Source organism: Teleopsis dalmanni, chromosome 1 (assembly GCF_002237135.1).
Source record: "Teleopsis dalmanni isolate 2A chromosome 1, ASM223713v2, whole genome shotgun sequence".
Taxonomy (NCBI): domain Eukaryota; kingdom Metazoa; phylum Arthropoda; class Insecta; order Diptera; family Diopsidae; genus Teleopsis; species Teleopsis dalmanni.
This window is the reverse complement of record NC_051846.1, coordinates 157,001,850-157,016,166: the sequence shown is the minus strand read 5'-3', so window position 1 is coordinate 157,016,166 and position 14,317 is coordinate 157,001,850. Positions and strand designations below refer to the sequence as shown.

Below are 14,317 nucleotides of genomic sequence, written 5' to 3'. Positions count from 1 at the left end.
TAATATGTTTAGTTTTAATTCAAATTCAAAATTATATCATATCAGAAATCCATTTGATAAAAACTTTAAAACATATGTAAATATTTTTTTCCATATCTTTATAAATAAAAACTAAGAGTTAATAATAGTTTAATAAATGATTTTTTTCTATAATCTATTTTAGTCTTGAATATTAGTCATATTTACTTAACAAAAAAAAAATAAGGGGAAATAATAACACTAGTTCACTGCTTTAAAGACAGACACATAAATAAATTTTTTCTTTTACAATCGCTAACTACCTTTAGTATTACATATAATAAATTATATATTATATGTAGGTTTGTAATCTTATCTATTTGATATCAAAGTAATAAGCCAGGTGGCAAAAATACTATCTCATTTCGCAAAATTTTAATTATAATAAATTTTGTTATTTAAAGATTTAACAATTTTGGATTGGAGAAGTTTTTCAAATTTAAATATTTTTGTTTTAAAAACAGGTGTTTAAGAGAAATCAATATGTGAAGTAATTAAATTGTTGTCATAATTTCTTTATATAATAAATATAAACAATACTAAAATAATACAATTAATTAAAAGTACTAAAATTTGATGTTATAAGAAATTTCTTTCCTTTATTTTTACTATTGATTAATATTTCTTTACTATTTCTTTACTATATATTTAAAATGTACAACTGTAAAAAAAAATTATATAGATCTTATTAATTTATAATAATTTTGGTATTGTTAAACAAAAAAATTATAAATTAGTTTATAAAATTAATGGCAAAAATGAGATCATAATTTAAGCAATTCATTAAATTTAAATAAACTATTATTAACTGTTATTGATCAGTACTTAGAGACAGTCATTTGACACTATCTTTAACTTTAGTTTTGAAATGAAATCAAGTAATCTATATTTACATTTTTTTTCACTGAGCGCCTTTATTGTCAATAATGGTACGTAGACATGTATTAACACTTACTATGTAATATATTGGATTCTTATTTCTTCAAAAAATAAATAAATATATTTTTTTTGCTTTCCATTTTTTATCAAAAAAAAGCTTTTCAGTAAGAAAAAAGCAAAACAACTTGAAGTATTAATAACTATGGATATAATGTCATAAAAATATAGATATTCATTTAAATATATAGATTTTAATATAATAAGGTTTATTAAACCTTATTCATATTAATATAAATATATTAATATTTTTATTTATTTATTTATTTAATTATTTGGTTCATATTTTTTAATGGATATATATTAAGAATTCATTTTAAATGTCGTTTTATACGCCCAATATTTGTTGACCTAATGCAAAGATATGGAGCTTATGTTTTCAGGAATAAAAATTAAAATGCTTTATTAGAAATTGTTAAACCAATACAATTCTTGACTAAAATAGATAATTTATTCCTAATATAAACACATATATCCTTATTATGAAGCTAATTATTAACTATTGAGCTAACTTTTTTATTATTACACTTTTATATTATTTTTGTTTTCATTGAAATTATCAGGTTAAAATTTTGTGATCGAAATTTGTTATTTCATAAATTAAATGTATAAATTGTATATTTTCAGATCAAAGCCAATCAATAAACCTATTAAAGAAACCAAAAAATTGTATTTAGCGTTATCACTATTTCGTATCTCACGTACGGTCCAATGTTTTCATTTAAAAATTATTGTTTTTCTGCATTATTCTTACTCACATTATGATAATATTTTTTAAATATAAAACGTATATTTGTGCTTTAATCGATTGTGGACCATGTCAAAACTTTATTTATATGACATAATACAAATTTTCATGCGTATATAGGCTTTCTTTATTTGCATATATTACTCGTAGTGCCGATTGCAGTAACTCAGAGAGCAAAAATGCAGTGGAAATGCAGCCTTAAGATTACTAACATAAAACATGTTAAATTTGTGAAAAATATATTAGCATTTTTTATTTATTCACTAAAATGAATTTTCAATTAAATAAATTGTATGTAGAAGTTTCTATAGTACAAAAAACAACAATGTTGTTATTGCAAACTTGTAGTTTTGTTTTACGTACATAGTTTTTGTATTTGCATTGTTGCTTTTGCTTTTTTCACTTAATTATCTCTCAATGCAACTCAAGTGTATAAATTATGCAGAGAAAAAGAAAAGACATAAGAACGTTTGAAAAACTAACAACAATTCAAATGACAAAGACAACAATAGAATGTATTAATAAATATTTTAAATTTGAGAAATTATATATTGTGTACATATATATGCTTGTTCTTACGATTCTAGTTAAGAGTATAAGTTCTTAGAACAATTGACTAAAGTGTGGTAAAATCGATTTATCAAAATTTTTTCATGTCGGAGCTATACTATATATTCATTCACGAGTAATATCTTTTTTCGACATGACCAAACCGTTCGTATATATTAAAAATTTATTATAGCGAAATGTTGTTAGTTCTATACTAATATTTTTTTTAAATATATGATGTTAATATTTCAATATTTGACTTGTGAATATATTCTGGAAACTATAATAACTAGTAATAATCTTAGCTTGTCTAAGGTTATTCAAAGGTCTTAATGGTAGCTTTATAAAATTTTTTTGCTTATATTGACATTATATATATAATATTTTACATATAAATATAAAAAAAAACTTTATATAATCATTATAATTATTTTCACTTACCTTGCTTCACTCTTTTGACTTCCTAGTGGTGATAAATTTTGATAATTTTCGTTCAACGAAGAGTTCGTGGACGAGTTCCCACTTTGTATGGAACCCGAAATCGAAAGTTGTTGACTCAATTGTCGTTTATGTTTGCTTGGCTTTTCAGATTTTTGTACTGGACTAGAACTATTGTGAAGCGTATTCAAACAATTGACACTGTGTGCTTCAGCATGGCTTTGCAATGCAGTACTGCATTTATCCGAAGTTCCGTAGGCAAGTGCACCAACACTGCTGGTTGATCTGTAATTATAAATCGAAGAAAAACTGAATAAGTGCATTAAGAAAAGAAATAAAATAATTAATAAACATATAATTATTTTCTTTTAATAGATATACTTTATATATGAAAATATGTGTATTGTATTGTATATGTTGATTGTTGACATGTAATAGCAATTAAGATATTTTATAATCGTATCGATTCATTTTTTATAAAATATTAATTTAATTCTATGTATAATTTGTTATATTGTTTATTGACAAATTGAAAATATTATATGCAAACCTTGTACATTTTTATAACATAAAAATATTGCATACATTTGGGCTGAAGTAAATACATATTCTCTGTAGAAAACCGTACCTTTCATAATTAAATTTATTTGAAGGTGTGTTTTTTATTATTTACCCACATAAGTTAAGGCGTTTTATGACAAGTAACTTTCCATAACCGGAAAATAATACCAAACCGTACTTATTAACTGAATATTTTTATTTGACTTTTTATTAGACATTATTATTTTGTGCTTTTTGTAATTATTATTGCTAGTGACAATGAGCTACAATTATATTATTTTGGCGAAAAAAAATACTGTTCCAGTTTGATGAATTTTTACTATTTATTCACCTTGAATTAAAATAATTTATATACTGTCCCTTCTATTAATTACAATTAAATATATATGTGCAAAATTTGCTTTATATACCTACAAAATATTTATTTTTTATGTATACTGGTTACCCATATTGCAATTCCGAGACTAAACATAAATAAGACATACTTGTGATTGATATTTTTATTGAATTTATATTTCAATTTATTTCTTAAAGCTCACTATAAGGTCTGAAATATAGCATCATTTAAATGTACTAAACAACTAATAGTACTAGATTTCTTTGAAATAATTAGCAATGGCTTGTCGGTAAATCAAAATAACTTGATCATAAGTTAACGGATGTTTGTATTTGACACGTCAAGATCGTTTGCTTAACTTAGCTAAAGGAATTAAGTCTAATAAATTATATGATTTTAGTAACTAATGCTCAACGCTTAAGCCAAAACAGGACGTATCGTGTGACATTTGGTACCGTCTTCTTCAACTTTGTGCCAAAAAATATTGATAATCATGTATCTGTAGCTATTAGAATTTCGACAGTTTAGCCCATTCCGTCTTTAAACCAAATGCTACATTATACAGTAGCTTTTAAACTATACTGATCGGTTTTAACTCCTCTAGATGTTACAATTTTATTTCTTGAGCAAGTGAAAAATCAAGGAAATTCCATGCTAACATTTTTGTAGTAAGTTTTTACAATTTTAATAAGTTCAGTGGCCATTAAAACCAAATTTTAAGTTAGACATACAGTATGGTGCTTTAAATAACAGTACTATTTGACTTTCGTTACTGAAACAGTGCTAGTAATTACATTGAAAATCAGTACAACTTTTATATATATTTTATATCTTTATATATGAAAACTAATTATCTCTTTTAATTGATTAATGAGATCATTAATATTATAATACAATAAAATACGTGATTATTTTAGAAACATCTTGTGATTAAATTCATATAAATATATTAACTATATGTTTACATTAAGTTACATATATTTTTAGTAAAATACTAATATTTATAAATATTTACTTAAATTAAACTCAAAATATTAAACAAAATTGAAGATAATTTGAAATAATTGGTTTAACAAATAAAAACTTTTTTATGTAAGCACGATTTTTTAAAATGAAGGTGTAAATTATATAAATTAATTCTGCACGCAACATACATAAATAATTTTGATGGTAATTTTATTATTTTGTATATTTAATTTTTTTTATAAATAGAATTATTATATTTCTTTAGGTTAAGAATTCACATAAAATTAAGACGCTCGCGATAACTTGAAAAATGTTTTATCTAAATAAATATAATTTTAGAAATAACAATAATAATTCGCTAAAAACTTTATATGATGTATATAGGTTACCTGTTGCTTTTTTCCAAACAAATGTATATATTTCCTAGACTATATAAGTACTCGTTAATACATTTTAGTAATATTGTCGAATGGATAGTGTAGTTTAAAGTAAAAGTAAAAATTTAGGAAAATATGTTTGATAGAAGAAAAACTCATGTTAACAAGATAATAAAATATTTATATACGAAAAATAAATAAGAAAATTTTTAGGTAATTTAGGTTTTCCACAAAAATAACCAGATATTTTCAAAATAGATTTTGAACGAGCAAAATTTCTAAACCTATCATCATCAATGAGTTTTTGAACCATTTTTAAGACATTGAAGATTTTTTGACTAAATATTTCTTTGAGCATACTTTTTTTGACAGTAAATATTGAAAATAGAATCCGTCCTTCCTATAGGAAGGTTGTTTTTTTTTGGATCTAAAAAAACTTTCAGAATTTTAGGAAGGATATAAAGAAATCATCCTCTAATATATATGAAAACACTCCAAGACAATAATGCTTTTACGAAGGTTTCACTAAACGAAACCTTTAGTAATAAAAGTGAAGAAATGATGGATCATGAAAATCTAATAAGATAATCCAATAATGACATTTGAATAGAAGTTACAAGCATAGATATAATGGTCATACTCTGAGTGGAAACTACAAGGGAGAAAGACTAGTAGATTACCGATAAATATGCAAATAAGCTTATTTGCACAAAATGCAGAACACGCTGACATTGGATCGTGGAATGAGATACATAATTTTACGTTAGATACATAATTATGAAATTATGGTAATTATGATATTATGGAATAATACTTAAACTTTATATACTTTTGATTTGTGGTCACGATTCCGATTTCTCGGGGATGTTCATTTGATAACGGATTATGGTAATGACAACTATTTTATATATATAATATATAATATATATAATAATATATATAGAAATAATATATATAGAAATAATATATATAGAAATAAGCAATATATAAATTTATTTATATGGATAATGTTCGTAAAATCAATGTAAAACATTTAAACCTTCAAACTTCAATATCTTAAGTATTTAGATATAGTGGCATATAGTTTAATAGAAAAAGTTGCTGCCTCCAGTAAATCCTCAAATCTCATTGTCCGGGAAATTGGAATCGTACCATTTCGTGTACTAAAATATATATAAAATACAGACAGCTAAAATGCCATAGCTGTGAGCTTGACATACATAATATAATTGTTATAAATTTCTGTCTAATACAGCAAATTTAAAATGAAATAAAATAAAGCTAATACTACTATTACTACAATAAAATAAAAAAAAAAACAAATTTAACCTACATAATAGTACACAATTTATGTATATTCAAGTATTTATTATAAAATTCTTATTGAAACTAAAATAGTAACAAATTATATAAAATCTGCTTACAATTTGAACAATTCGCTTCGATAACCTTTCAATCAATTGTTCGGAATACATATTTTCTCAGTATTTCAGTGCTGGTGTTCGTTTGAAATCAATAGTTTCCATGGAAATGTTCTATTGTACAAAAGATTTAAACGTTCCTTATTAATATGCATACGTACTATATAAATAGGTTTATATTTACGATTTTTTCTTCTCTTTTATTTTACTTAATAAAAGATTTAGTACAAATTCTCCCTTCAATATCTCTATTCCACATAATATACGAGTATGTACATGTCTGTCATTATCCATAAAGACGTCTTCATTGAAGTGCAGATGTGTATATATCAACGGAATTATAAAATGAATAGAAAAATATTAAAACTTGTTTTCACTGAAAAAAAGAGAATAGTAGCCAGACGCAACTGAAATGTAAATAGAAAATATTCAATTCACTTGAAAACAAACAAATTTCAAATTTTTCCAAAATTATTTCAGTAAATAAAACAAAACACTAGATTTTTGTACTTTATTCCCAAGTTAAACAAGTGCAATTTATTTAGAAATATACTAGAAAAAATAATAAACATTCATAAGAAATATATGTATGAAAAGTTTAAAACAGTTTGTAAAAAGAAATTCTTTAAAATATTAGTTTTTTTGATAAATGATATATGAAATCAAAAAAATTTATAAAGTAATTGATTTTAAAATTAATTATCAAAAATAAATTTCAATTAGGTTCAAGAAGTTAAAAGAAATTCACAATTGAGAAGAAATTAAAAGATTCAACAAAATAAAACTATTATATATATAACTAAAAATAAAAGTTATATTAATATTTTATATATTATCATGTTAATATTTTAATCTTTTTATTATCTTTTTAATGAAACAAAATTTAGATTCACAATCTGCTACTACAACAATAATCAACAACCCTCTCTGGAGTGTTTTTCTATTACAGAAACGTTGATTATTTTAAAAATGACACTATTTTGGTAAAGCAACATAATTCTGAGTATAAATAGCCACACGCGAATGTAAGTAATAAATATGAGTTATTTATTAAATAAAATATAATAATATAATATATAAATATATATAATATAATAATATATAATATAATATAATAAATATAATATATAATATAATATAATAAATATAATATATGTTATCTTACTGTAATAGGTGGTTAACATTTCTAGAAGAGATAATAGCCCAGATTGAGTCAATAAATCCCAAAAATATAGTGGAAAAGGTGAGCGCGAACGCAGATAGCTGGCGAAGGATAGAGTCATATGTGATTGAAGTCCTCAAAGCGAAGAAATTGGACCTAGATAGGAGAATTAGAAACTAGGCTAATATATAAAGCAGACATCAAGAAAATGCGATGAAAAAGTGGAGGTGTGGAAGCAGATTGAAAATCACTTGCAATGCTAACATAAAAGAGACCCTCGAAGTAATGCGAAAGCGATTCCGAAGGGGGAATAAATCTCACCGAAGAGGGGTTGTTTTAGTCCATATACTATATATTAATGTAAAAGAGTCGAGCACTTCATCGGTTATCGAAAACCGATGTTTATTGAAAAATAGTGTTGCTTGGGATTTCAAGAGAATAACTTTTTTTAGCTTCTATTGAAAAACACAGCTGCATATTCTAAACCATATTATTATATATAATATATTATATACCATATATTGTACAAAATAAATTTTTCATTTTACTAAAAAACGTTAGTTTTGATTAGAAGAAAAGATATAGTGTTTCATCAATATAATGTATAATGTGAGCCCACATATAACTTTGGCAAATGGTCAAACGGGCTTACAACATTGTTAAGCTGGCACAGACTGGTTTAGAGCAGTTTCTTATGAGCGTGAAATCATATTATTCACTAAAGGCATTTGTCTAAAGTGCACGATATATATTTTAAAATATTGAAATCATTTAAGAAAATCAGTTATATTTACATCAAAGAACCCAACTTTTTTGTTTTAAATAAAAAAATATGGATCAAAAACTGAAATAAAATAAATTAAAATATTGGTGAATATATTTAAAAATTGTGTATTATGATTTCAAGATGCGAAGACCGAATGACAAACGTTCAGTTATATAAGTGATATAATATATAAAGCAAAATAATTTTTCTATACAAATTAAGTAATAAAAAGTAAACGAATGCATTTTGAATATATTTTAAATAGCAAGCAAATGAATAGATTTTAAATGAGCGCATGCTTTCGTCTAAAAGTAAATTATAATAATTGTGTAAAATATATGAACTAAATAAAATAAATACAAATAATTGACTTGAAATCTGAGTAGCTTACTAAAGATCTGTAATATTTATGTATATACACTTTATATATCATGCAACTTCTATAAGAACAAGTTTTTTACATTTAGAACACTTTAAGTGAAGTGTATTTAGTTAAGAAATTTACAACTAAATTTAAATTTATATTTAAGATATGATTAATCACTGTATGATATCGGTTTCAGCTTTCTAATTCATATATGATTCGCTATGATACAGCGATTGCGATATATGATCGTTTCTAAAATAAGAAATATATAATAAAAACAAATTCTAATTAATTATAAATTTTTGCTTTTTACTTTCAAAACTATTTTGACCAAATGGTGAGCAAAACTATGACTCTTTAGTACCTAAACTATGAATTATATGTAATTATAACTAATATTAATGTAATATATTTTCTGTCTCGGTTTTTATTTGTATTATATATATATGAATGCTATATTATTGTTTTTTTTTTATAAACAGAATATATCTTTACAAAAATAAATTATAATAATACAATGTATGTAAAGAAATTAATAATAATATAAACTGTAATAAAACAAATAAAATATTAATATTTAGCACTTGTGTAAAACAAAATAATATAAGTAAGAGTACTATATATAAAATATACAAAAAGTTTAAAATCAACTAAAAATAAAAACTAGTTTTATAATGAAAAAATACAACAAAATTATAAAAATAAAAGAATTGTATGTAGTTCATTTAAAGTTTTAATTATAATAACCTAAATAAATCATTTGGAGTGAATAATAAATTAAATACAAAGCATAGTGAATTTCGTAAAGATATCTAATTAACAGAGTAAAATGAGTATTTTTTTGAAGCCAAATAAATTGCTTAAAATTGTACAAAAAAAAGAAAAATTATTGTACCAAGTTCAAAGCCTTTTTTTCAATTTTAAGTTTTTGAAGTTGGACTCTGGTTAAAAAATACAATATTTTTTTCGTACACAAATATTCGCTACATAAAGTTAATGATGCATTCACATTGTGTATTATTTATTTCTTCACAGAAGTACGTAAGACATGGGTTTTTCATACACCAATAATCTTATTTTGACTTTCTTGAAGTATATAAATATATTGGTCATCGTTTATTATATAAAAATTTAATATAAATTTAATTACTTTGTAACCTAATAAAAAACATTATTTTACATTCCGTTTTAAAAAGTAGAAAGACAGGAACCTGTCTGTTTTATGGAAAAGTCTATCCTTCACTGAAGATACTAAATAAATTATTGCTAGTATACTTAGGATAAACATTTGCAAAAACAATAAAAAAATTAGAGAAATCGAAGAAAATTATTACCACACTAAATAAAGATCTCAAACACAGTACTTCTAAGCAAAATATTATAAAAATAGAAAATAATTAAAAAACAATAAAAATAAAAAAATAAATGAAAAATAAATAGAAAAATAAAAAAGTAAAAAAGATATTAAATTATTAAATCTTACAACGCACTAAACTATATGTTCGGACAGATACGCAGACTACAGTTACTAACTGTTGCAAGCTTTGTCTTGCTGTATAAACATTCTTGGTAAAAGCTAGACCAGTATCCTCTGCAAATGCACCTATCAAACTATTGGATTGCATTCTGAACCACCAAGAAGACCAGAAGCTGGTCAGATCAGGCATGAGAAGTCTCATACCTATGTTGACAGCTATGAATAAAGTAACAGTGGTTTAGATAGCTTGTTATTACTGATTCGGCGGTATCGAAATAGCTGACGAACTTACAAAGGGTGCATCATCCTTTTCTATAGGAACTTAACCTTTCTGGGATATCAGATTGTTTCATTTAATCTCTGCTTGCAAATATGAAATATTAACTGTTTGAAAAGACCTGAGCAGACTGTAAAGATTTAATGCAGTCCAAACAGTTCAATAGAGTACATAATGAAATTGACAGGTTTCTTGGTCTTAACAGAACTGAACTCGGATTAATTACTAGTTTCTTATCTAGACATGCTTCTTATAACTACCAGCATTCAAAAATGGGACTAAACAACACTAACACTTAAAGATTCTATGTAATTCCCTTCTTATGCCCACATTATTTACTCGTATCCTGCGATTACCGGGAAATGAGTCTAGCATCTTTATTTCATTTTCATTGAATCGCTTCCGTTCTTTCAACGGTGTTGAATGGACTGTGTTGAATGGAGAAAGTAGTTATGAGGTAGTTGTGATCTTAATTAAAAGAATTGTCTGTCACGTCATAAATTCTAAAAAGTTTTAACGACTTACCACCATAGAGTATCTTTGGTTAGCTTTGTTATTCGTTTTAATTTTGTAACTGATGGGTTGTAGTATTTTCTCTAAACATGAATAGATGGGAGAAAGTATCGACCCAATCGAAATAGTAGAACAGCTTCAAATAGTTTAGGCAAAGCTGGTAATAAGTTTATAGGTCTGTATGAGCTAATGAGGTTCGTATTTTTATTTTATTTTTGTTTGCATATAACGTAAATAAGTAAATGTATAATTATAATAAATGTAATATTTGATTCTGAAAAATCTTTTTCAAATTTGTTTCTGAATAGAAAATGTATATAAAGCCACTAATAATAATTAAAGAGAGCCATCACAGAAAAATACAAGGCAAAAACTCTATGTTACGTTATATTACACAAATAAATATATAACAAATTTTTAGTTATTAATATATTTAAGACTGTTTTTAAATATATTAAATAAATATTATGGTATATAATTCATTATTAAAATACTACATTATTATAAATATGTAAACAACATAACTGCACTTATTTAAATGAATCAGTTTTTGAAGTTCATTCTTGAATTTATATGAATATTTGTAAATATTATCGATGAGAATAACACACTTTATAGAAAATTCGCACGAGCAATTAACACTTAATAAATTCGAACTAATTACACTTCAAAAGTTTACTTGCAATTAGATATAATATAAGAAAATTTACATTGGCAATAAAATTGAATTGCTAACAATGTTTGAAGAGCAGATAATTAAAGTCGACAGATAAACAATTAATAAAATAAATTAGTTTTTTATTATTTGGTTTTTGTGTGTAAAAAAATAGTAAATACTTATTTTTAGTTATCTACTTGTATCTTTACCTAAATATAGTAAAGTAAAGTGATCACAGTCAACTACAGTTGAAAGAAAGATAAATACTCGTTAATACTGTTAATCAGTTATAATCAGTTAACTGTTAATTATATAATCAGTTATAAAAAATCTTGATTCAAGTACCATTTATATCATTGTTAATTTGTTTTTTTTTTTTAATTATAAATACAAGAATTAAAAATTTATATACTATTAAATAAATTATTTACTAACAACATATAGCCAGACAGAAATACATAACATATATATATGGCACACAATGCCTACAGACCTTAAACAAAACCATAAATGGATATATATTTAAAGGATTACCGAGTTTTTAGTATCTTGACTAGTACATCAATATTACAAAGAGTACGTGAAACAATTATTAGGTAATTAAGATCCGAAAAAATTTATATTTAATTGTATTATAATTATGAAAAGTATATATGTATCATAAAGATTTTAATTTTCTATTTTTAATAAAAAAATAATGCCTATACCAACAGAATAGTATTGATATTTAACAATTAAAAATGAAAAATAATTAATTAATTCAATTATTCTACAGCTGGTTTATGATTTCCTTTTAATTAAACACAGCAAGTGAATTTGTTAATAAAACTTTTACAGCAAAGTAACAAAACTCCAGAAAAAAATTGCGAACAAAAAAATCAAGTACGACTTTGCGTCTGAGCTTCAAATTTGGCAGAGTTCGATTCCTGATACTTGCAGTCTGAAAAAATTATTTACGAATAATTAAATACAAAAATTATTTCCAAGATCACTAATGATCTTAGAGTATTTGACAATACTCGGAACAGTTGTATGGTCAGCGAAAAATTCAATTAATTAAAATAATATAAAAAATAATTTTTGTTGTTCTAGTTCATTACTTTTTGAAACCTCTTTATAAAAAAATATTTTTCGCCGATATTTTTTATAGAAACTTTCTAGCATATATTTGCTATATATATAATTACACTAAGTATAAATAGTTCAATATGCTTACGTTGTGGTTGTAACACTATATTGATAATCAACCGACTTTTTATGGTTCAGTACATTTTGGTAGTTTAAATAGTGAATATTATAATACAATATCTACGAAAAAATATTTACTATAATATTGAAAAACAATATAGGAGGTAAGAAATTGTGAATGCAAAAAGATTTTCTAAACAAAAATCAGAATAACAAGATTTATAGTTACTTTTACAAATGAATTAATATTTTATAATAACTTTTATAATTAAATTTTAAATGTAAAAGTATTTAAAAAGAATTGTTAAATTATTTTCAAAAGAGTTAATGGACCATTTTATAATTACTATGTATATAAAGAAGGTTATGTTTATTGTGTATTGTGAACAATATATTTTTAACCTAATTTTCGTTTGAAAAAAGCCATTATTAACTGAATTCAAATGTGTTTGTTGAAGCGAAGCTTAATTATAAAAAATTGATTAAATTCAAGTTACACATCTATGTATACATATATATATATTTTTTTGTTTTGATTAGAATAGATTGTTAGACACACACAAGATCACGATTTTTAATTCCATTTATAACTTTCTACCTTTTACTTCTTCAATTCAGTGTTTTATGACTTTAGTCATCGGTTCACATATACTGCAGTAGTTATCTTTCACAACATTTCACCATAGGGAAGTTGTTAATACCAAAGCTTTTTGATCGAATCAATCTCCTCAAATCAAATCAATTCTTTTTTATTTAAAAAAAAAAGAATTGTTAATTTAATGAAAGCCAACAACAAATGAAGAAAAAAAAACAAACTTGAAACTTATTTTGTTAACGTGGTTTAATGTATACCGCAAAATAGAAAAGTTTGTATGCCGAAAGTCAAACTCAGTACAAAAACAACCGCCACGATCAACTATGGGAGAACCTGAACTGAAACCACAAAAATTTGGCAGTTAGGCTTTAACCTAAAAACAAGCAAGAAAAAGTTCATATAAAAAATAGACGAAAAATAATATGAAATATATGAGCACAAAAGGCATACACAAATAGTGAAGATACAAAATATAAAAAAGCAATTTTTATAAAAAAAAACTGACAATTTAAACTTTTCAGATACAACATCGCGCACATTTGTAGGAAGTTCAATAAACCAACTTACAAAACGAACGATATATTTATCAAAATTTTTATATATAATATATATATATGAATGTTTAAAAGTTTTTAGTTTTATTTAATTTAATTTTTTGTTTTCTTTACAGTTTTTCTCTCTTCATTATTTTGTATAATTATCAGCAAAATGTTTACTCCTTCATTAAAATTAAATGATGGATATTTTAGTTTATGTAAAAACCAACTCAATATTTTTAAGTGAATATAAAAATATATTGTATATCATTTGATTCTAGTGGATTTATAATGAGTAAGCAAAATTTTTTTATATATCCAAATTATAATTTTAAATTTAAATTTGATGCCGAAAAATATTATTATGATAAAAATAATAATTAAAATTCTACGAATTTAAGTGTTGATTTTGATTTAATTGCAACAT

General features: G+C 23.8%; 1 protein-coding gene across 1 annotated transcript in view; it reads right to left on the bottom strand.

The window, feature by feature from the left end:
- Positions 1 to 2,377: 2,377 nt before the first annotated feature.
- The window catches only part of LOC119666533 (serine-rich adhesin for platelets-like), a 378,359-nt gene continuing 366,419 nt past the window's right edge, over positions 2,378 to 14,317 (bottom strand). Inside the window, exons 2-3 of the mRNA XM_038075814.1 lie at positions 2,693 to 2,974; positions 2,378 to 2,465 (exon numbers count right to left, since the gene is read on the bottom strand). Of these exons, the coding sequence (XP_037931742.1) occupies positions 2,378 to 2,465; positions 2,693 to 2,974 (370 nt within the window). The remainder of the gene's footprint in view (positions 2,466 to 2,692; positions 2,975 to 14,317) is intronic.